Source organism: Chiloscyllium plagiosum, unplaced genomic scaffold (assembly GCF_037043375.1).
Source record: "Chiloscyllium plagiosum isolate Xiang-an unplaced genomic scaffold, Cpla_swu_hap1 HiC_scaffold_17, whole genome shotgun sequence".
In the NCBI taxonomy this organism is placed as follows: Eukaryota; Metazoa; Chordata; class Chondrichthyes; order Orectolobiformes; family Hemiscylliidae; genus Chiloscyllium; species Chiloscyllium plagiosum.
The window spans coordinates 68,270,046-68,294,740 of NW_028270155.1; the positions used below are offsets into that span (position 1 = coordinate 68,270,046).

Here is a 24,695-nt window from a genome sequence, read left to right on the forward strand (position 1 = left end):
ATAACTCTTTAACTCTGTTACATTGCTGTTACCGTGTCGAGCTGACATATCCCTTTCATTTTGACGTCTTCATGTCTGGCTTGCCTTTGCATCGCACTAGCCCTCTGTCTTGTTAGACTCTATCTACCACATTGGATTTACTGAGTGATCTTATTTTTTCCAGCTGATTTTCCCAGATTTGATTGAGGGGATGGTTCTCATCAATATTGACCCCTGTGGAAAGGGCTGGATTGACTGGGCAGCAACAAAGGTCAGTGCTGGCAACTAGTGAACTGAAACTAATACTGTTACTAATTATCTTGGTCGATGCCCATTCTGGTCCAGAAAGGCGTCGTCGGGGCATTCTGAATTTGTCTCAATAGACGATAGACAATAGGTGCAGGAGTAGGCCATTTGGCCCTTTGAGCCAGCACCACCATTCATTATGATCATGGCTGATCATCCACAATCAGTATCCTGTTCCTGCCTTACCCCCATAACCTTTGATTCCACTATCTTTAAGAGCTCTATCCATCTCTCTTGAAAGTATCCAGAGACTCTGCCTTCTGGGGCAGAGCATTCCATATATCCACTACTCTCTGGGTGAAGAAGTTTCTCCTCGACTCTGTTCTAAATGGCCTACCCCTTTTAATACCCCCTCAGGATCATTGGAATCTAAACAAGGGCTTCTGGATGTTTTATATATATTAGAATAGTAGATACTGGGGCATGAGTCACAGACTAGAACCTAATGAGGGGCTGATGGTTTGCTCCCGACTTGGAACTTTTCCTGATTGTGTGCAAACCCAACCTGAGAGAAAAAGCCCCTGAAGTTGGCATTTTCATTTCAAGTGACAGGAGTTCCTGGGCATACAGGCTGGGTGACCCCAGAATAAGTGTGGAGGCAGGATGGTTGGAAAACCTGCTTTGGTGATCTGTCATTGTGACGAAGTTTCGAACAAAAGCAATAAACCAAAAAACATCCTTCCAGTCCTTACCCTCACACCCCAACATAATCGCCAAGCCCCATCCGTGCCCCAACTTATGCAACATAAAGCCCTCTATCCATCACTCTCCTCATCTAACTAATGACGAGTTGAAAGTTCCAAGTGTCTATTGAAGTCTTTATTTCTTCAAAATCATTAATTAATAGTACATTACTACAATTACCCTCCTTCAACTGCAAAATCTCTATAGCCTCAAACATTTAATTAAAGATCACATACCTGGGAATTCATAGCCTAACTCCACAGAATCAATAAGTACTTGGAGCTTTCCTCTACTTCCTGAGAAAGCTGAGGAAATTCAGCATGTCCATAAAGACTATCAATTTTTATAGATGCACTCTAGAAAACATCCTATCAGGATGCATCACAGCATGGTATGGTAACAGCTCTTCCCAAGATTACAAGAAACTACAGAGATTTGTGAACACAGTTGTGTTCGTCACACAAACCAGCCTCTTATCCACTGAATTCATCTGTACTTCCTGCTGCATCGAGAAAGCAAACAACATAATCAGTGAATTCTCCCACCCTGATTATACTCTCTTCCACCTTCTTCCATTGGGCAGAAGATATCAAAATTTGAATTCACGTACGAACAGATTCAAAAACTGCTTCTTCCCTGCTGTTATCAGACTTTTGAATGGACTTCTTAAATGTTAATCTCAATCTCTCTCTGCACCTTCTCAGCAGCTGGAACAATATATCCTGAACTCTGTTCTGTTACTGTCATGCAGAGATTTTCCTGCACCTCTAAACACCTCATCTACTATGTCCATTGCTCTCAATGCGGTCTCCTCTACATTGGAGAGACAGGATGCCTACTTGCGGAATGTTTCAGAGAACACCTCTGGGACGCACGCCCCAAACAGCCCCACCCCCCTGTAGCTGAACACTTAACTCCACCTCCCACTCTGCCAAGGACATGCAAGTCCTGGGCCACCTCCACCACTAAATCCTAGCCACCTGACGACTGGAGGAAGAACTCCTCATCTTCTGCCTTGGGACCCTCCAACCACACGGAATCAATGTCGATTTCCAGTTTCCTCATCTCTCCTCCCCTCACCTTATCCAAAAGCTGACCTGTCCTACCTGTCCATCATCTTTCCCACCCCTATCCACTCTACCCTCTACTCGGACCTATCACCATCACCCCTCAACCTTCATCTACCTATCGTATTCCTAGCTACCTTCCCTCCCAGCCACACCCCCTCCCATTTATCTCTCAGCCCCATTGGCGCCCCCGCACCCCCACATTCCTGATTTTAGATTCCCTACAGTGTGGAAACAGGCCCTTTGGCCCAACCAGTTCACACCGACCCTCCGAAGAGTTACCCACCGTGACCCATTTCTCTCTGACTAATGCACCCAATACTATGGGCAATTTAGCATGGCCAATTCACCTAACCTGCACATTTTTGGACTGTGGGAGGAAACCCGCGCAGAATGTGCAAACTCCACACAGACAGTCATCCAAGGCTGGAATCGAACCTGGGACCCTGGTGCTGTGAGGCAGCAGTGCTAACCACTGAGCCACCGTACTGCACTGATGAAGAGCTTGTTCTCGAATGTCGGCTCTCCTGCTCCTCGGATGCTGCCTGACCGGCTGTGCTTTTCCAGCATCACACCTTTTGACTCTGATGCATAGTCTGCCTGTAAAGTATGTAAGTCAACACTTCTCTGGACCTCAGTACATGTGACAGTAATAAATCAAATCAAATAAAGTGTGAAATGGCAGATATCCTCCTGTGATGATGGAAGTCTGTGAAATCATTCATGCAACATTAATCCAGTCATTATAGCCCTCAGATTTATGTCATGAAGACAAGGTGAAACAGCAAACTGATCTCTCCCAACGGGCACTGTCATCTCCAAAAGGTGTCCAAGGACCATTTCTATACCTTGCCTCTCTTGAGGTACCCTGTTTATGTAAATGAATCCACAAAGTTCAGACCTACTCCTCCCAGGTCTAGTCTAAGCGTGCTTTGTTTCAGATACCCATGTTACCAAGTCACACAGGAGTGAAGCCATTTCTGTGGGCAGCTGTCTCCTTTAAACGCACGTGTGTAGAACCCATTCTAGCCTCCAAGAAAATGGTGGATGCCATTTTTGGAGACAGAAGTTCCAATTTGCAGGCTCACCTGTCACCTTCGTAAAGAACCTCTCCATCATTGCAAAAATCCAGACCATTGATTAATGGATACCCAGGAGTGGCATCCAATCAAACGGATCAGATGGTTTACATATAATAGTAAATTTTGAGAGTTTCTTTAGACTCAACAGTCTAAATGAATGGTTCTTTTTCAGTTTCCAATGTACAAGAATTGAAAGTTCACATTTAGGCCCTTCTGCAACTTTGGTGTATTTAATGTCAATATGGGGTACAGGAATGGGGAATACATGGAGACTAGGGAATGTGGAGTCAAACTTATTGCTCGTTTGTTTTTGTTGACAGCTCTCAGGTCTGACCAGCTCACTTCCTGACACTGTCCTGTCACATCTCTGCAGCCAGGTAAACAGATCTTTCATGAGAATCAATGGCCCTGCTGTGTCACCTGATAACCTAATAAAAGACCTTCATCCTAATACAGTAGAGATGGAACAGGTTGAACGATGGTGGTCCAGACACAGGATTGTCAACATTTGATTGATTTGTTAACATGTTTTGTTCTGAAAAACTGAAACTAGCAGACAAAGTTTAACATCAGAGTGGGAAACTGAAAAGTATTTGGAAATGCACTTGGCTAGCCTAGAGCTTGGAATTGATAATTTCAGCTGAGTTTATCTCTTTGTTGCAGGTCAGATATATCACCTAAACTGGCAGAAATGGGAGGGAAAGTCAGGAAGGCAGGCCCTCAAAGGCAAGCTCTTAGATTGATAAATCATAGTATGCACCAGGTATTTCCAGTCTGGGTCTTGGAGTAATAATCCTGCTCCTCCACCACAGAGTGAAGATTGTCCACTTGAGTTAGATCTTCTTCACCATTATCAGGCTTCTCTGCTGAAGCCCAGGTCACAACACAGTGAGGGGACCGTGATCTGCATAAATGCATGAGGCCCCTGCCTGCTTTAGTGAGTCACATGTGCCTGTAGAACCCTGCAGGCAAAGATTGCTACTGGTGGAAAAGGGTCAAATACCAAGTTAAATAACCTGCTCATTTTTAGTGACTCACTTGTCCACCAGGCATGTAAGATGAACATCAATGTTTTGCCATCTAAATAAATCTGCAACCTGTTTTTGTTATGTATGTCATCTGCCTGACTCTAACATGTCCCTGATGGCTTCACCTTGTTTTAACTTGAGAAACCGAACTAAAAGGCTTGCAGTGCAAAGTTGAAAAAAATTAAAAATTAAGTAAATCAAAGTCATGTTACACTGATTCTAAGCTCATATATTTTAAAATTCTGTACATTGTAAGGAAAAGACATTGAAGAAACAAGGGAAATTCAAAATTCAAGAAACCTTAGACACAGTTAACATCTGATGAGACTTGGTTTAATCCAGTTAGATTGTGGGATGAGGCAGACCATGTCATATTGCATATTTGGAAGTTAACAAGTACAAGAGAAAATTCACCGAAGCATTGACTGTAGAAAAAAAGTGTGAAAAAGAAAGACAAAGTAGGTTGGAAAAAGTTGAATGTTTGGATGGCAGAAATATCAGGAGTTCCTGATCAAAACAGGAAGACTCAAAATTCTGAGGGACTACCATCAATAATTCCCTGTGGTATTGTCTACCCTCGACAGGCTAGCTCTATCTTTGCAGGGGATGAGAGAGAGATTCCTCTAAGCATGGAACTAAAACAGAAATTGCTGGAAAAATTAAGCAGGTCTGGCAGTATATGTGGAGAGAAAGCAGAGTTAACATTTTGGGTCCAGTGGCTCCTCTTCAGAACTGTTTGTAACTAGGCAAACCCTGGCCAACATCCCTGTCCCAGGTTTGCTACAGTGCTCCAATGAAGCTCAGTACAAGCTGGAAGAATAGCATCTTAGTTTCTGCTTGAACAGCCTGCAGCCTTCAGGACTCAATACAGAGTTCAATAATTTTAAGGCCTGAGTATATTACCCCAAATCCCACATTTCAAGCCTTGTCATCAGACGGGCTGCTACCACAACCAATCAATTTTCAGCCATTAATGGTTTCCCTTAGCAGCTATTGATTCTCCCAGGTTGACTTTCACATATTCCTTTATGTGCCCAATTGTTATTACCTCTTTGGTCTCCCATCTCCACTATTGTTTACTTCTCCCTCCCACTCTCCATCTTCAGCATAAATACCAACTTTTGTCTAATTACAATAGGTTCTGAAAGAGTCATTGGACCTAAGATGTTAACTCTGCTTTCTCTTTATAGATGCTGCCAGTCCTACTAAAATTTTCCAGAAATTTCTGATTTCCAGCATCAGCAGTTCTTTGACCTTTTGTCCAGATACAGAAGTTAGATTCAATTCCTGGACAGAATTTGACTTCACAGGAGATTGAAATGTTTAGCATGAATGAGGACCCTCAAGTTTGGAGTCCACTTTATAGATGAGCAAGATCAGAGTATTCAGTTTAAATTCGAGGGGATTAATAAAACGCATTTAGAAATAATACTGTTGGGGCCATCAAAGGCACGGTGTCAAAGATCAAAGAATGTTTAGGCATTGAAAACTGATGTTAAAAGAAGTATTTTCGTTACAGTATCCAGATGTACATGGGCTTGAATGAAGAAAAGTGGGATAAAGGCTAGAATGAACTGAATCTGTCAGCAATAATCCTGAGTGATTGAGACAGAATTAGATTGTTATGAACATAGTTTTGCGAGGAGACTATATAATGAAACATAGGGAGACGATGACCTAGTGGTATTATTGTTGTACTGTTAAACCAAAGACGAAGAGTGTGGTGCTGGTAAATCACAGCCGGTCAGGCAGCATCCAAGGAGCAGAAGAGTCGACGATTCGAGCATAAGCTCTTCATCCTCCTGCTCCTTGGTTGCTGCCTGACTGGCTGTGCTTTTCTAGTGCCACATTCTTTGACTCTGATCTCCAGCATCTGCTGTCCTATCCTGTCCTATTAAACCAGAGACCCAGGTTATGTTCTGATACCCTGGTTTGAATGGCAGATAGTGGAATTTGAATTCAGTTTAAAAACCTGGAATTAAGAGTTTAATGATGACAATGAAACCATTGCTGATTATCATAAAAACTCATATGGTTCACTAATATCCTTTAGGGAAGGAACTGCTATTCTTACCTGGTCTCACCTACAAATGACTCCTAACTGCCCTCTGAGAAATTAAGGATGGATAGTAAATGCTGGCCAAGCTAATGATGCCCTCATCTCCTGAAAGAATAAAAGTAAATTGTTTAAAATAACATGGAATCATGTTCTGTCAGAGGCTTTGGAGCTGGCAAAATGCTAATGGTTCGTCACTAAAGTGCTTTAGCAGAATTCAGAACAGCTGTATCAAAGATTGCATTGGAAATGATGGATTAACATTTTGATTTTCTAACTGATGGATAATTAGAAAGTTAACATTTCCCATCAATTTTAAACACAAGAACATTAGGACAGTTGGTAAAAGTGGAGAAGAATAAGACTGTTCAATTTTGTTGGGAATATGTTGAGCATAAGTCAATTTCAAAGGAAACGGGAAAACTGAATTTGGAGTAGGAGATTGCCCTCATTTCACAATGTAAATTAACAGAGTTCCGGAGCCCTGAGGTCATGTTGCAGTTGTATAAGACTCTGGTGCGGCCGCATCTGGAGTATTGTGTGCAGTTTTGGTCGCCATACTATAGGAAGGATGTGGAGGCACTGGAACGGGTGCAGAGGTGGTTTCCCAGGATGTTGCCTGGTATGGTAGGAAGATCGTATGAGGAAAGGCTGAGGCACTTGGGGCTGTTTTCATTGGAGAAAAGAAGGTTTAGGGGTGACTTGATAGAGGTGTACAAGATGATTAGGGGTTTAGATAGGGTTGACCATAAGCACCTTTTTCCATGTATGGAGTCAGCTATTATGAGGGGGCATAGCTTTAAATTAAGGGGTGGTAGGTATAGGACAGATGTTAGGGGTAGATTCTTTACTCAGCGAGTCGTGGGTTCATGGAATGCCCTGCCAGTAGCAGTGGTGGACTCTCCCTCTTTATGGGCATTTAAACGGGCATTGGATAGGCATATGCAGGATAGTGGGCTAGTGTAGGTTAGGTGGGCTTGGCTCGGCGCAACATTGAGTGCCAAAGGGCCTGTAATTTTCTATGTTCTATGTTCTATATCGAGATCAATAAAATCAAAGCTTTTATAAAGGTGCAGGATTCTGCCTGAGCAGGTAGAGATAAACCTTTTTAATCAGAAGATCAAAAGAATGTAGCAATGAAAGTTCTTTATCAAGACCACTGACAGAAAAGTTACATGAATTTCAAAAATTAGCTTTCAGGGGTACAGCTTTTAACTGTGCCATTGTTTTGAAGAGGAAAGTATTTACATTGGTTGAAAAGACAGGTTTAGAAGCAGTGACTGCAGGAGATGGGATGACAGCACTTGAAACTAACATTTGGTAAATTTGTATTCATCACTTCTCACAGCACATTCTACAGAGTTGGAATTCAAGATAAAATTGAACTGGAGACTAAGGTAGATGCAAACACAATGTTGTTTACAAGATATTATATCTTACCAGATGGGAAAAGCTAGGATACAATGTAATAATTCAGATGCAGAATAAGTGTTTTGTATAAGGGTTAGAGTATAGTGAGATAGCCAGAATATAGTGTAGTAACAATTATATTACATTTAACAAACATTGTGAAAATTAGGATACAGTATATCTTGGACAACAACTTAACTCAGGGACATCACCATGTCTGCGCCAACTATGATGCCATTATAAACTAATCCCATCTGCTGCAAAGGGTCTGTATTTCTCTATTCCCTGCCTGTTCATGTGTCTGCCTAAATGCCTGTTAAATGCTGTCTTATCTGCTTCTATCACCTCTCCTGGTAGCACTTCCAGGCAGTGTTGCATTGTACATCTCCTTTAAATTTTCTCCCTCCTACTTTAAAGCTATGCCCCTTCGTATTTGATATTTACAACCTGGAAAAAAGACTCCAACTGTACACCTGTCCATATCGCTCATAATTTTATATTCTTCTATCAGGTCACCCTTAGCCTCCAACACTATGAAAACAATCCAGGTTTGTCCAACCTCTCCTTGCAGCCAATGTACTCTAATCCAGGCAATATCCTGGCAAAACCTCCACATCCTTTCCATAGTGTGATGATCAGAACTGCATACAATACTCCAAAGATTTACATAGCTGCAACATGACTTGCCAACTTTTATTCTCAGTGCCCCAACTGATGAAGGCAAGCATGCTGTATGCCTTGTTTATACCATATCCATTTCTATTTCCACTTCAGAGAGCTATGAACAAGATCCTTTTGTATGTCAATGCACCTAAGGTTCCTTTACTATATATTTGACTTCCCAAAATGCAAGATCTCACACTTGTCTGGATTGAAATCCCATCTGCCATTTCGCCACCCAACTTTTGAACTGATCCAAATTCTGCTGTATTCTTTGACAACTTTAATCACTATCTAAACTCCACCAATTTTATTATCATCTGCTAACTTACAAATCAAACTTTCTATATTTTCATCTAAATCATTTCTATAAATTACAAGCAACTGAGGTCCCATCACTGATCCTTACAGAACACCACTGGTCACAACTGCCCTCTGTCTTCCATGATGAAATTAATTTTGTATCAAACTTATCAACTCACCATGAACCCCATGTGACCTAATTTTCTGGACCAGCCTATCATGTGGGACGCTGTCAAATGCTTTAGTAAAATGAATTTAGACAACATCCACTGCACTATCCTCATCAATTATATTAGTCACTTAGAGTCATAGAGATGTACAGCATGGAAACAGACCTTTGGTCCAACCCTTCCAAGCCAACCAGATATTCCAACCCAATCTAGTCCCACCTGCCAATACCTGGCCCAACATCCCTCCAAACCCTTCCTATTCATATACCTCTTAAATGCCTCTTTAAATGTTGCAATTGTACCAGCCTCCACCACTTCCTCTGGCAGCTCATTACATACACGTACCACCCTCTGTGTGAAAACGTTGCCTCTTAGGTCTCTTTTATATCTTTCCCTTCTCACCCTAAACCTATGCCCACCCAGTTCTGGACTCCCCGACCCCAGGGAAAAGACTTTGCCTATTTAACCTATCCATGCCCCTCATAATTTTGTAAACCTCTATAAGGTCACCCCTCAGCCTCCGACACTCCAGGGAAAACAGCCCTAGCCTGTTCAGCCTCTCCCTATAGCTCAAATCCTCCAACCCTGGCAACATCCTTGTAAATCTTTTCTGAACCCTTTCAAGTTTCACAACATCCTTCCCATAGGAAGGAGACCAGAATCGCACGCAATATTCCAACAGTGGCCTAACCAATGTCCTGTACAGCCGCAACATGACCTCCCAACTCCTGTACTCAATACTCTGACCAATAAAAGAAAGCATACCAAATGCCTTCTTCACTATCCTATCTACCTGCAACTCCACTTTCAAGGAGTTATGAACTTGCACTCCAAGGTGTCTTTGTTCAGCAACAGTCCCTATGACCTTAGCATTAAGTGTATAAGCCCTGCTAAGATTTGCTTTCCCAAAACGCATTTATCTGAATTAAAGTCCATCTGCCACTTCACAGCCCATTGGCCCATCTGGTCAAGATCCTGTTGTAATCTGAGGTAACCCTCTTCGCTGTCCACTACATCTCCAATTTTAGTGTCATCTGCAAACTTACTAACTGTACCTCTTAGGTGCGCATCCAAATCATTTATGTAAATGACAAAAAGTAGAGGACACAGCACCGCTCCTTGTGGCACTCCATTGGTCACAGGCCTCCAGTCTGAAAACCAACCCTCCCCCACCATCCTCTGTCTTCTACCTTTCAGCCAGTTCTGTATCCAAATGGCTAGTTCTCCCTGTATTCCATGAGATCTAACCTTGCTAATCAGTCTCCCATGGGGAACTTTGTCGAACGCCTTACTGAAGTCCACAAAACTCAACCACATTTGTGAGACAAGACCTCTCCTGCACGATGCCATGCAGATGATCCCTAATAAGCCCATTCCTTTCCAAAGACTCACATAAGTATTCTCTCCAATAATTTCCCCATCTAGATGTAAGGTTCACTGGCCTATAATTCCTTAGATTATCCCTGTTGTTCTGCTTAAAGGAACAAAATTGACTTTTCACCAGTCTTCTGGGATCTCGCCCGTAGCTGAAGAGGATTCAATGATCTCTGTCAAGGCCCCAGCAGTCTCCTCCATTGCCTCCTTCAGTATCCTGGGATAGATCCCCTCAGAACCTGGGGACTTAATTACCTTAATGTTTTTGAAAACACCCAGCACCACTTCTTCCTTAATATCAATATGCCCTCGAATATCAGCATACCTCTCTCTAAACATACAATCATTCATGACCTTCACCTTGGTCAATGCCAATGCAAAGTACTCATTCAGGACCTTACCAACTTCTTCTGGCACCACATTCTCTCCTTTGCCATTGAGTGGATTTATCTTTGCCCAATCTACCCTCTATATTTTAATATGTCTCCTTTAATCTTACTTGCTAAGGACATTTCACTGCCCCTTTTAGCCCTCCTAATTCCTTGTTTAATTTATTTCTTGCTTTGTTTATGTTGTTCGAGGGACTTGTCTGATTTGGTTTAGGATTTGAGATGAATGAAACAGTCCAAGATATTGGCTTATTTGCTGTATCATCTTAAATAAAAAAAAATTGTTTCCAAATCGTTTTTGTTCAAAATAATGTGTTGTTCATCAATAGAAAGCAAGCAAACAAGATATAAGCTTGCTTTTACAGAATTTCATAATTTGTAATATATGCGAAAGCGCTCCACAGCCAATGAATTGCTTTGAAGTTTGAGCGTAAGCAAGAATAACATAAACAACCAAATATAATGTTTTAATGGTTTTTGTTAAAGGATGAATATTGGCCAGGACACTGGGATAATAACCCTCCCCTTGTTGAAATTGTGCAATTATTCTTCTATACCACCAGAGAGGGCAGACATCCTTCGATTTAATGTCACATTTACCAGTACTGCCGTCAGCAGTCCCATCGTTTGGGTGAGATACTAAACTGAGGCCCTCAGTACTGCATCGGATTATCTCCCTAGATGAGTTGCTCAATTCTCTGGATTGAGACCTGAAACCACAATATTCTGACTGTGTTGCTGGAGTGCTAAGCTGGCTGTTCAGTCTTTAACTGAGCAGAATTCAAGGGTTACACAAAAACAGAAATTGCTGGAAAAGCTCACAAGGTCTCGGGTTCTGAAGAAGGGTCACTCAACCCAAAACGTCAACCCTGATTTCTCTCCATGGATGCTGCCAGAACTGCTGAGCTTCTCCAGCAATTTCTGAATTTGTTTTTGATTTACAGCACGCGCAGTTCTTTTGGTTTTTATTCAGAATTCAAGACTTAAATGCTTTAGGCAGAACATTATTTAATTGGATTAAAATATTCCTGATGTGGACACATACTCCAGTATTACACTCCAATTATACCCCTGCTCCTTGACCCACTGCCACCGCCTCAACTGCCCACCCCAACTCTATAAAGCCTCAACAAGATTCTCCTATTCTTTCTACCACTAGAATATGTAACATTGGCTATGCATGTTTGAGTTCATTTAACTTCAGGTTTTATGCAGTCTGCTTTAACAGATAAAAATTCAGAAAATGCCCACTTGAAGCCTTAGATGATAACTCTGCAAACAGTGCGCAACCTGTTTTTACAGGTGTGGTTCCTGATATGTGCTGCCTCCCTGCTCAAGATCACTAAAATCAGATGAAAGACATTTGCTTTGTGTAGTGCCATACTGTCTGCTAAATGGCTGCTATATTGTCTTATTAAGAAACAAACTCTGCACTTCAGAGTAACTCATTGTGAAGCACTTGAGGTATAATGAATTGCTGTAGAAATTTAAGTGCTTCTTTTTCTTGAATTGGCTGATATGAGCTGCAGGGGCCAAATAAGGACTACAACAAGCCTGGAGGACCCAAGTCTGGGAGGGAGTTGAGGGAAGAAATATATGGTTAGGACACCTGATTCTAATTGCTGACAGGTCCTATACTTTAGGAGGGCCCTCTTGTGAGAGATACCATGGTGGTTTATACCCATGCAGTCACATCCAGCATGGAATTGATGCCTTTGAGAGTAGAGGGAAGGAGATCTTTTTTGTGGAAAAAGCAGGAGGTGGAAACGGTAGTCAGCAAAGTGGTGTGTAACAGTGTTTCTACCTCCTGTCTCAGGAGGAACTGATGAACAATACGGAGCTGGTGCAGAGCCTCCGACAGCAAATAGGAGCTAACGTCAACCAGAGTAATCTGCAGCTCTTCTGGAACATGTACAACAGGTAACACAATCACAGGCACTTGTCAGTGCAGGGAATCTTGTCTGTACAACTAATACTGTCATAAGCTTTTCACAATACAAGTAACAGTATCACACTCCTCAGTACAGATAGACCTCAATAAGGACAACGTTGTCATAGGTATCATTTGGTACAGACACCATTTCAACAGACAGAGTTCATTTAGGCAATGTTGGTATAAAGTTAGGGCTGAGTAATGAGAGCTGACACCACTTTACCTTAAGCACTTCGGTGAAAGTGATAGTAAAAATCCAGTAGCTTTGGTCTCACATTGGAAAAGCTATTGGCTTGCGGGCATTTAGAGCCATTATGTTTCATCGTAAAAACAAGCTGCACTGTTTTCAAAATTGCACTCTTTTGTCCAAATGTGAATCTTCTGAAATGACAATGTAAGCAGAGGCCATTCAGCCCATTGTGCCAGGCCTTTGATTGAACCAGTTCACTCCAGTTCCCTGTTTTGTGCTGATTTAACGTTGGAAATCGTTGTATGATGTACAGACAAATACAACACTTGACTACTTGGGTCGAGACTAACACTTCAAAGGTTATGTGTTTAGTATTTCCTGACATTGTTGAGCTTCACTTTCTGTTAGCTGAGATTATATGTAGAGGACAAGGTATCACCCAGATCCTGTGTCCTCAGAGAGAAGAATGCACAGGAAAAGGGAATCCAGTCCCCTCCACATCAGTCTGAGCCCTGATAAAATTCTGTGGTTCAAGGGCATCTATGTTCACTTGTTTCGTGAAATGAAAATGGAATCAAACTTGACTCCTGCTTAAAAACAATAAGTATTTCTTCTTGACAGTCGCAGGGATCTGGAAATGAATAGACCTGGAACTGTGGCCAATGCTAAGACTCTGCAGTAAGTATTCACCCTCAGTTTATCATCCTCTTCAATTCCCGAGCCTGTCTGCAGCCATTCCATCTATTGTCTGAAATTACAAAACACTGAATCCATCCTTATCCTTCAGCCCTGATTTATTTTAGCCCTGGTATGAATATCCCTATCACTGACCCCAGAATGAGGGGAAATAATCTTGTCACTGACTCTTCTAATGCAAAGGGAAAAATGTGACATCAAGAATTCCTGTCACTTAGCCCACTGTGAGGATTATTCTCATCATTGTGAGTTCAAATGTGAGTGGGAATATCTTGACACTAACCCCAGTGTAAGGATGAGAAGTCCATCACTGACCCAAATGTGAGTGTGAATAACCCTGAGACTGGCTCCAGTGTGAGATGAGTGTTCTACTCTCAGCTCCCAATGTCAGTGGGAATATCACTGTCGGTGGCCCCAGTGTGAATATGAGAATTCTGGTCACTGGCCTCAGTGTGAGGATGGTTATTCCTGTCATTGGCCTCAATTTGAGGTGAGTAGTCCAGTCACTGAGATGGAGGGGGAGTATTACTGTTACTGATACCAAGTTCTCTGAAGGGAAACATTGCTTTAATTTTAGGCTTTCATTTTGTTTTCTCCTCCCTGTTCTGTTAACACCTTTGCTTGGGTGAACTGAAATTTCTCGACACTGAACATGTGCACATTTTTTCCAAACTTGATCCCATTACCTCCAAGTCCCTACGTTTATCTGTTTTATTCAAGTCGCATCATCTTTCTTTTTTTTTCCCTTTTTGGATACATTGCTCCATTACCACTGTTGTTGACCCAGACTTGAAACTTCCTTGGAAGTCCCTTTCCCAGCATTCTACATTGCCATCAGGGCACCATTACTGCCTACTGACCAGCAGCACTGAACTGTCCAATCCTCCTTGTTTCTTCAGACATTCAGCACCTACTAGTGGCTAAGCTTGCCAGTCTCTTCTCTGTCCCCATACACTCCATCTACTTCTGTTCCTTTTGTCCCTGCCATGGAATAACAATCACTACCCGCTCCACATATTTCTCTAGAATCTTGATTTACTGGTAAATGTAGCTCATGCTCTCCCTGACTTGACTATGAATCGTTCCCCTTAATGAGGCCTCCATGTTTGGTCATGTTTGACCTTGTCTCACATGGACTACACAAGCCAGCGACACTGCACTTATCATCAAGTCACATCTTGGTCTTTTTAGCTACTTGTCCAGTGTCTTTCTTTGATCACCACCTTGCTCCAACCTCATTGACTTTCTCTTAAAATCCACATCTTTAACAGTCCCAGACAACCTCCACAGAACATCTCTTCCTCAGTGAGTTCAATTTATGGACTACTTTGTTACTGAAATTGAGAATATTCATTCCTGTACTGTTTTCTCCTTTTTCCTTGCATTAGCCGTGAATCTATATTTTCTTTTAGAATTTCTCTTCCCTTCCCTGGTTTCCTCTCTTGAGTTTACTTCCACATGAGATCCATCTTCTGGTCCATTTAGACCCTCCAGCACCCAATTCCTGCTGATCATCCAGCCTTCCTTAGCTGGTTGCCATTGTAAATGGTTTCCACTCCAGAGGTTTTCACTCCTTTCCCTTCAAAACTGTTGCCATTACTCCTCCTCGAAGAAAATCCCAATCTCTCCATTCTTGCTCCAAATCTGAACTCCTCCAGCACCTGTCTTTTATAGATTGACTTAGAGATTTCCCTTGCAAGGTTCCTTGTCTATTTTCAATCATGAACATAAGAAATAAGGGTGGCGGGGTGGCTCAATGGTTGGCTCACTGCTGTCTCACAATGCCAGGGACCAGGGTTCGATTCCAGCCTCGAGGTGACTGTCTGTGTGGAGTTCGCACATTCTCCCTGTGTCTGCGTGGGTTTCCCTCCGGTGCTCCAGTTTCCTCCCACAATCCAAAGATGTGCAGGTTAAGGCGAATTGGCCATGGGAATGGGTCTGGGTGGGTTACTCTTTGGGAGGTCGGTGTGGACTTGTTGGGCCAAAGGGCCTGTTTCCACACTGTAAGGGTTCTATGATTCTATGAGACTTCTATAGATTCTATGAAATCAAATAGTCCAAAATTGAGTGTAAAATTGAAGATTTGGTGAGCTGTAACGTGGCTGATCATTGGTACAACACTGAGCAAACTGATGGTGCAAAACTCAGCCTTGAGAAAGCAAGTAAATTCCTTGTGAAACTCTCCTTACAATGAAGATCAGAGTTGGTAAGCTCTCAAAAACACATTTGTTCATAATGATATATGATCAGCCAATCACAGTAGTGTATTGGTTATGGGCTGGGAATAGTGAGCATTGTCAATGAATGCACGAAAGCTTTTAGGGAGTGAGTCTCTTACTTTTGTTTATCTTTATTTTTCATTTGGTGCAACTATTCTACACTAAAAGCCTGGATGCGAGTGTTTCCTTACATATCCAACTCTGTGTCGAAGAGTGTGGTGCTGGAAAAGTGCAGCTGGTCAGGCAGAATCCCAGGAGCAGAAGAATCGACGTTTCAAGCATAAGCCCTTCATCAGGATTCTCCTGTTCTTCGGTTGCTGCCTGACCAGCTGTGCTTTTCCAGCACCACACTCTTCGATTCTGATCTCCAGTCCTCACTTTCTCCTAGTTGAACATGTCCAACTCTGTAACAATATATATGACCCTCTTTTCTTTGTTCCCTGTGTCTGAGCTAGTTCACAGTCTCACTTTGTTTGCAATTTGCAGTAGGGAAAGCGTGCTAAATGTGAGTGGGAGCTCTCACTTCATTACTGTGATTCCATTGAAATGTTCCCCTTTACCTTTTGATGAACAATGACCTCAGATATGAGGTATTAAATGATGCCATGCTTTGACTGAATTTGCAGGCACAAGAACGCAGGCTGATGGTCTGTTTCATTTTAGGTGTCCAGTGATGCTGGTTGTGGGGGACAATTCCCCAGCAGAGGAAGGTGTGGTGAGTATAAGCAGTGAATCTGCATCACATCCAGTGGCTGGGAAGGGTATTTTCTATACATTCATCTCCTTGAAGCAAGAGAAAGCATTGCTATTTGTAAGAAGCTTGCAACATTCAGGAACACTGCAATAACAAGGGAGTAGTCCTCATTTTTCTGCCATGGGTTAAATTTTCCCTCTAATTTTGTTTTCACTGTGCAAATCATTGAGATCTGTATGCTGCATCAGCTTTTGAAACTAGAAGTCATGCATTGGCATGCTGATTTGGTATGCGTGGCCACAGATCTTAGAAGGAATGTTGTTTGGATTCTATCTCTCTTTGTCTGCCCAGTAAAAATCTGAACAATGCTACTTATGTGCCTTTTTCATAGCTACATATATTGTGGGTTATGCATGACATTGTTTTGCTAGGTTGATATGTCTTACTCTGATTGTCAATGCATTAGGTTATCCACTAGTGCCTTTAGATTTCCTACAAGTATTACCAAATTGGATTGAAGCTTGTATCTGATATTCTAAATACCCTTAGTCCAACATGGATCAATAGCTGAGATCTCTCTGAGATGAAATAATAAGCATTTTATCAGCAAAGGAATGGCAAAATTTGGAGAAGGAAAGTGTCATAAGATGTTAGTCTAATACTTGCAACAACTGCATGCCACTTACACGTATTTAATTGACCCATAATCCAGAGAGCAATTGTAACACAATTGACAGTGAAGGAAGGAGTGTCCTGGTTGATGTGAATAGTGGCATGGTACATACATGATGACGGGCGGGTACTTGTACAGTTGAAGTTCCTCCAAGAAACATTTCTGACAAAGCTGCAAATATGTCTTTGTTTTGAAACTGAAATACTGAGCAGAGGAAATCTTCATGAATATATGTACAATATCGTAGCACACATTCCCTCTTTTGGGAAATGGAATTAGTGCTCATAATCTGTTAGATATTTTATCATTCATCATGGTTTCATACTAATGCTGCTCTTTCAATCCCAGGTGGAATGTAACTCTAAGCTGGACCCAACTCAGACAACTTTCCTTAAGGTATAGAATGCCTGGACTAGCTGTAATCTTAAACAGTTAATTGCATATAAATGTTCCAGTTGCCCTGGAGCTGTTATAATGTGTCAGAGCAAGTTAATTAAAATAAACAAAATAATTGAGCAATGTCTTAACAATTAACTTATATTAGCCCAGATTAGTAAGGTAGCATTTACTGACTGATCTTTGATGTACCAAGCAATTGGACAAGGCAGGAAGAGGTGACCTGTGGCCTTTTCTTTTAGATATTTGATACAAAACAGCGGTAAACTCTTCTGTCAATTAAACTAAACACACAGAAAAGCTCACGTTACCTCGTAATCTGTTAAATATGAGTATCAGAGAACTATTCAAATTCCATTATTTAACAAAAAATATCAATTTTATTCTTTAACTCTAATGTGAACATTAAACAACAACTACTTATAACTCTAAGCCTCCTTTATCTTAAAGGTTTGTTATCTGCCTCCCACTCTGTAACAATGTGCTGATCCAATAAAGTCCTTATTAAATTTACAGCGACTCGGTTTTCAAAACCAGACAGCAGCTGTCGTCTCCAGAGTCAATCTTCCTCTGTTTGTAGATCTCCCTGGGTCATCTTTGGTCTTCTGCTACACAGATTTTTCATATGAAAAAGGTACCTTTGACAGAGTGTATTTTCGGGCAATCTGACAATGGCAGGTGGTGCTCTTTCTGGCTAACTGTCCAAAATGCCTGCTTTTTATACCCCAGTCATTGGATCATCTCATTGGTTTGACATTGTCAAGACAGTAACATTCAAATTTGATTGGGTTTTGGTATCTTGGGGCATAATTTAAATTGATTGATTGGTTAAATTCGAACTGCTGTGAAAACAATTACAGTATCTAGGTTACAGCCAAAGGTTACATCTTAAGGTTACATCATCAATTCTCTAGTACACTCTGTGCCTGTTAGTCAGTCACATGACAGGTGCTTGTCAGCTTTCACTCTCCCTTAAAGGTAGAGTACACACCTTTAACTTCATTACACCCCCCTTAAGAAAAAATGAACTATCACAATGAAAAGATGGCTTCATATTTTTTCTATTTCTTAATCCCATTACCATGAAAGACATAGAATAATAATCTCAGTCCATATTAACGTCTGCACACATACATACATAGAAACATTGGTATCTGTTCAATATTAGCTATAATTTATCCATTAAATCCACGATAATGCACCTGCTATCACATTCTTCCGACCCTCAAGATGTACGATTTGTAAATTAAAAGTCTGTAACATAAGACTCCAATGAAATAGTCTCATATTCTTGTCTTTAAATCTTTCCAAGAATGTAAGAGGATTGTGATCTGTGTACACAACCATCTCCGACCTATTGTTCATGACATAAACACTAAAATATTGTAAGGCCAGTAACAAATTCAATAATTCCTTTTTGATCATATTTTCTCTGGTAGGTGTTGAGTTTCTTTGAAAAGTAACCAACTGGCAGTTCAATTCCATTACCTTCCTGTAGCAATACAGCTCCAACTCATATGTCACTAGCATTGATTGCAAACTTGAAGGCTTCAAAACGTTTGGTGTAGCTAAAACTAGTGCAGTGGTTAATATTGCTTTTAAATGGTTGAATGACTCCTGGCATTGTTCAGTCCACTGAAATTTTGTGGTGTTCTTCAACAAATCTTTTAACGGTGCCACAACGCTGCTGAAGTTTGGAACAAACTTTCGGTAGAATCTGCTTAGACCCAAAAATTGAAGCCCCTTTTCCTTCGAGGTTAGTTGTGGAAATTTCTCGATGGCCTTCATCTTTGCGTTTCTTGGAGTCAACCTTCTATGCCCCAAAGAACGCCACTTCTGCTTTCACAAATGCTGTTTTCTTTAAGTTTATTACCAGTTTTGCTTCTCTTAATCGTTCAAAGAGCTCTGCCAACTGTACTATGTGATCTTTCCAGGACTCACTAAAGTTCACTACATCATCCAGATACACTGCACAGTTTGTTAACCCAGCCAGAACTCTGTTCATGAGTCTTTGGAATGTGGCAGATGTGTTCTTTGTTTTAAAGGCCATCACTCTGAATTGATATAGCCCATTTGGGGTTACAAACACAAAAATTTATTTTGCTTTCTCTGATAAAGTTACCTGCCAATAACCACACAGTAAGTCCAACTTTATGATTTAACTGGCATGTCCAACTTTCTCTGTACAGTCCTCCAATCTGGATATTCGGTATGAGACAAATTTTGTTAGGTGTTGACCTTCACAACAAATAGTCCGCACAACATTATTGAGTCCCATCAGGTTTGGGAACTAACACGATCGGCAATCTCCACTAGCTCTGACTCGGTTCAATGATATCTTCATTGAAGATCGCATCCACTTCCTTCTGGACCTGTCTGGCTTTGAAAGGATTAAGCCTGTAGATGTGTTGTTTTATTGGAACAGCATTCCCTACGTCTACCTCACGCACAATAGCGTTAGTCCTTCGCATCTTACTCCTGCAGATGTCCTCATACTGTTATAACAAACCTTTCAGCTGCATTCTTTGCTCCTGATTGGTCCTCATCATCAATAACATTTTCTTCAAATCCTCCCATTTCATCCAAATGAAGGGAGTGGCCATTGGTACCCAATGGGCCCCAGCTACGCCTGCCTTTTTGTTGGCTATATCGAGCAGTCCCTCTTCAGTTCCTACACAGGCACTGTGCCCCACCTTTTCTGCTGTTATATTGATGACTACATCGGTACAGTCTCCTGCACCCAGGCTGAACTGGAGCAGTTCATTGACTTCGCCCACAACTTCCACCCCACCCTCAAATTCACTTGGTCCATCTCGGACACCTCTCTCCCCTTTCTTGACTCACAATTTCCATCTCCAGACGGACTTTTTTTACGAACCTACAGGCTCCCATAACTACCTGGACTACATCTCCCATCCAGTATCCTGCAAGAACTTCATCCCATTCTCCCAATTCCTCCACCTCCATTACATCTGCTCGGATAAGGAGATGGGCGGCATGGTGTCACAGTGGTTTGCACTGCTGTCTCATAGCGCCAGAGTCCCGGGTTCAATTCCCGTCTCAGGCAACTGTCTGTGTGGAGTTTGCACATTCTCCCCGTGTCTGTGTGGGTTTCCTCCGGGTGCTCCAGTTTCCTCCCACAGTTTTAAAACGTGCAAGTCAGGTGAATTGGCCATGCTAAATTGCCCATAGTGTTAGTTGAAGGGGTAAATATAGGGGAATGGGTCTGGGTGGGTTGCTCTGTGGAGGGTCGGTGTGGACTTGTTGGGCCGAAGGGTCTGTTTCCACACTGTAAGTAATTTTAAACAAAATTCCACTCCCAAACTTCCCAACTTATTTTGAACAACGTGCTTTTCCTCCCCCTGTCATCCAGGCAGCCCTCCACCGCACTGACTCCATTCCCCGCTCCACTGCTCTAACCGCCCCCCCCACAACGCAATAAAAACAGAATCCCCAGTCCTCACTTACTAACCCACCAGTCTCCGCATCTAATGCATCATCCTTAAACACTTCCGCCAACTCCAACTAGACCCCACCACTAAGAATGTCCTCCCCCAACCTACCCCCTCTGCCTTCTGCAAGGACCATTCCCTTCAACAGTCCCTTGTTTAGGCCACTCTCTCCACCGATGACCCTCCCTGCCCAAGTACCTTCCCCTGCAACCAGAAAAATGTAAAACCTGCTAGAACACCATCCCCTTCACCTCCATCTAGGGCCCCAAAGAGTCCTTCCAGGTGAGACAGAGGTTCACCTGCCTCTCTTCCAACCTCGTTTACTGCTACTGCATCAGGTGCTCCCAGTGTGGTTTTCTTTACATCGGGGAGACCGAACATAAACTTAGGGAACAGTTCACCGAGCACCGAACCACAGCTCAAATTGGAGGAACAACACCTCAGCTTGCGCCTAGGCAGCCTACAGCCTGGGAGACTCAACATTGCGTTCACCAATTTCAAATAACGTCCCTTCCCAGCCCCTCCCCTTCCATTCCACTCCTCCCGGCCACCAACCGGATTCAGACCTCCCACTGACCAACAAGATGGTACCCTCTACCTGTCTTCACCTATCCCCAGTTCACCGCCCTGTCCCCACCACCCACTTTATCTGCAGTTCCCCCTACATCCATCCCCAGTCCTGAAGAAAGGTTACACACGAAACATCAACTTCTCCACCTCCTGATGCTGCCTGGCCTGCTGTGTTCTTCCAACCTCCTGCCTGTCTTCTTTGCACCTGAGGCAGGTAATTTACTAACCTATCCCACTCCTCAAGGACTTCCTCATTGTTTAACGTATTTTGAGGCACATCAAATTCCATAACATCTGGATTTGATTCCTCACTCTGCGGGGCAGTAACTAACACCTGTTTCTCCAGTTCCCTGTCTTTAGTATAATAAGGTTTCACCATATTCACATGACATACCTAATGGTTTTTTTTCTATCCAACATCTTTACCAGCTAGTTACCTGACTCAACTTTTTCCCAATTTGATAGGGACCACTAAACCTGGTTTTGAAGGGATCTCCTCCTACTGGTAACAATACTAATATGTTATCCCCATGGGAAAATGCCCGAATTTCAGAGTTTTTATCTGGCGCCTGCTTCATTCTATACTATGCCCTTTTTAGATGCTGTTTAGCTAACTCACTGTCCGATTTAATTTCTGCCTCACCTCCAATACATAATCCAAGTGTGAGATCTCCAACTTAGATGCTGTCAATTTCTCTTTAATTAATTTCAAAGGCCCTCTCATTTCTTGTCCAAATATTATTTCAAAGAGAGTAAACTGAGTAGGTTCGTTTGGGGCATCTCTAATGGCAAACAATACGAATGGGATACCTTTATCCCAATCCTAACAGTATGCTGTTAACAGGGTCTTCAGGGTCTGAGGCCAACTTTCTAAAGCTCCCTGGGATTCAGGATGATACCCACTTGATTTAAATTGCTGTATACCCAAGCTATCCATGACTTCCTTAAACAGCCTAGCAGTAAAATTATACCCTTGGTCTCTGGGTAGCCCATAACACGTGAAGAAAGCTACTAACTTCTCTACCACACTTTTTGCCTTAATACACCGTAATGGAATTGCCTCCAGAAATCCGGTAGACACAGCCATTATGGTTAGCAAGCATGGGTTCCCACTTTTAGTTTTCGAGAGGGGACCTACACAATCAATCATAACCTGTATGAAAGGTTCTTCGAAAGCAGGAATTGGCAACCAAGGTGTTTGTTTTATTACTGCCTGTGGCTTACCTACCATTTAGCATGTATGACACATACGGCAAAATATAACCACTTCCATATGCATTCCAGGCCAATTGAAATACTTTTGTACCTTAGCCTGAGTCTTTCGTACCCCTAGGTGACCTCCTATAGGTGGTTCATGTGCTACCTATAACACTTCCTGTGTATGCTACTAGCAACACAATTTGGCGTACATCGCCCATTTCTCCCCTGCACTAACCTGCCGTAGTCTTCATTTTCGTCTTAGGATTCAATCTTTAAGATAACCCTCAGGAATATTCTCTGACTCCTTTTCTGAGTATGCATTAACATATATATCTTTTATTTTCTTATCTTTCTGTGGTAAGTCCATTAGTCTTTCAGGACTAAACACTTCAGTCTGACCCTCATTAATTCCACTGAATCACACAATCATGAGTTTTACTCATTCGACAGATCCAGGAAATGTATGCTTTGTTCACCCCAAGAGCTACACAATGATGAGCTTTCATTGCTTCAGCAGATCTAGGCAATTCTAAGCATCACTCATTAAACATGGCTAAATAATCATGTTACATTCTCATGCTGAATATGGGATATTCATTTAATAAGTTCACAGGCACAAGTTGACAGTTGACAAAGCTCAGTGCTGGGTCCCTTGCCCAATAAATTACCATTGGATAATTACCCAACAGATCTAAACTGCAATCATTCATTAACCCTATTATTCTCACAATCAGCCCAGGCTGCCTTGGAAAACTCATTTAACCTTGAAATGGACCATTGATGCAATGGAGCTAAAGTGCCATGGGGCATATTACTAAAGACCAACATATTCATGAAAGATCCATCCAAATCAGTTGAGATCCAGTGTTAGACTTACCCAACAAACCCAAGTAAATAAGATCAATAGATGAGCAACCTTGTTATGTGATGGAAAATGATGGATCATTGTTCTGGGTCTTGGTTACTCAAATGAAATAGGTGGAATATGTTGAAAGAATTCCTAGAGCATTAAATCATAGAGGTTTTGCCCAGAAGGTCAAGTCCATACCTGGAAGTTTGTGAGAGCTGTGGGCAATAATCAATAATGATCATTCAGCTATTACAGAAATGTTATTGAAAAAAGCTGTAACTTCTCCCTCTTGTTCTCATTTGTTTTATTTTTCAGATGGCTGATTCTGGTGGTCTGCCACAGATTACACAGGTGAGTAACAGACAAACTGTCTGGATTCTCATAAAGACAGGGCTGTCTTTATTCAACTTTCCAGCTTGAACTAGGTGGAAGCTTTTTGCTCAGGCCAAAAGACTATGGTCCAAGCTCCTAGAATTAAGAATTCCAGAAGCAAACCAAATTTCTACTTGAATTACAATGGTGTAGGAGAAGATAGGAAGAAATGTTTGGCCATAACTCAGAGCAGTTTGAATTTGCCATTTTGCACAATTAAATTAAGGTCTGTTTGAACCTTTATTTCAATGATTCAGACAGGTAACAAATTTTGAGAAATAGCATAATTTGTAAAATATCAGGGAATATTTCCAAAATTCTGGCTAATATTCCTCATTCATCTGTAAGAAGCAGGCCAATTGGTCATTCAGGAGAAAGTGAGGTCTGCAGATGCTGGAGATCAGAGCTGGAAATGTGTTGGTGGAAAAGCGCAGCAGGTCAGGCAGCATCCAGGGAACAGGAGAATCGACGTTTCGGGCATAAGCCCTTCTTCAGGAATGAGGAAAGTTTGTCCAGCAGGCTAAGATAAAAGGTAGGGAGGAGGGACTTGGGGAGGGGCATCGGAAATGTGATAGGTGGAAAGAGGTCAAGGTGAGGGTGATAGGTCAGACTGGGGTGGGGGCGGAGAGGTCGGGAAGAAGATCTCAGGTTAGGAAGGCGGTGCTGAATTTGATGGATTTGACTGAGACAGGGTGGGGGGAGGGGAAATGAGGAAACTGGTGAAATCCGAGTTCATCCCTTGTGGTTGGAGGGTTCCTAGCCGGAAGATGAGGCGTTCTTCCTCCAACCGTCGTTTTGTTGTGGTCTGACGATGGAGGAGTCCAAAGACCTGCATATCCTTGGTGGAGTGGGAGGGGGAATTGAAATGTTGAGCTACAGGGTGGTTGGGTTGGTTGGTCCGGGTGTCCCAGAGGTGTTCTCTGAAACGCTCCGCAAGTAGCC

The 24,695-nt window shown here is 42.2% G+C and overlaps 1 protein-coding gene across 7 annotated transcripts in view; it reads left to right on the plus strand.

The window, feature by feature from the left end:
• Positions 1-24,695, plus strand: part of ndrg4 (NDRG family member 4) — a 185,254-nt gene that overhangs the window by 142,024 nt on the left and 18,535 nt on the right. For all 7 annotated transcript variants that reach the window (XM_087996053.1, XM_043707294.2, XM_043707293.2 and 4 more), the window contains 7 exons: positions 164-250; positions 3,439-3,495; positions 12,325-12,428; positions 13,253-13,309; positions 16,210-16,261; positions 17,262-17,309; positions 23,697-23,732. In XM_087996053.1, coding sequence (XP_087852179.1) covers positions 164-250; positions 3,439-3,495; positions 12,325-12,428; positions 13,253-13,309; positions 16,210-16,261; positions 17,262-17,309; positions 23,697-23,732 — 441 coding nt within the window. The remainder of the gene's footprint in view (positions 1-163; positions 251-3,438; positions 3,496-12,324; positions 12,429-13,252; positions 13,310-16,209; positions 16,262-17,261; positions 17,310-23,696; positions 23,733-24,695) is intronic.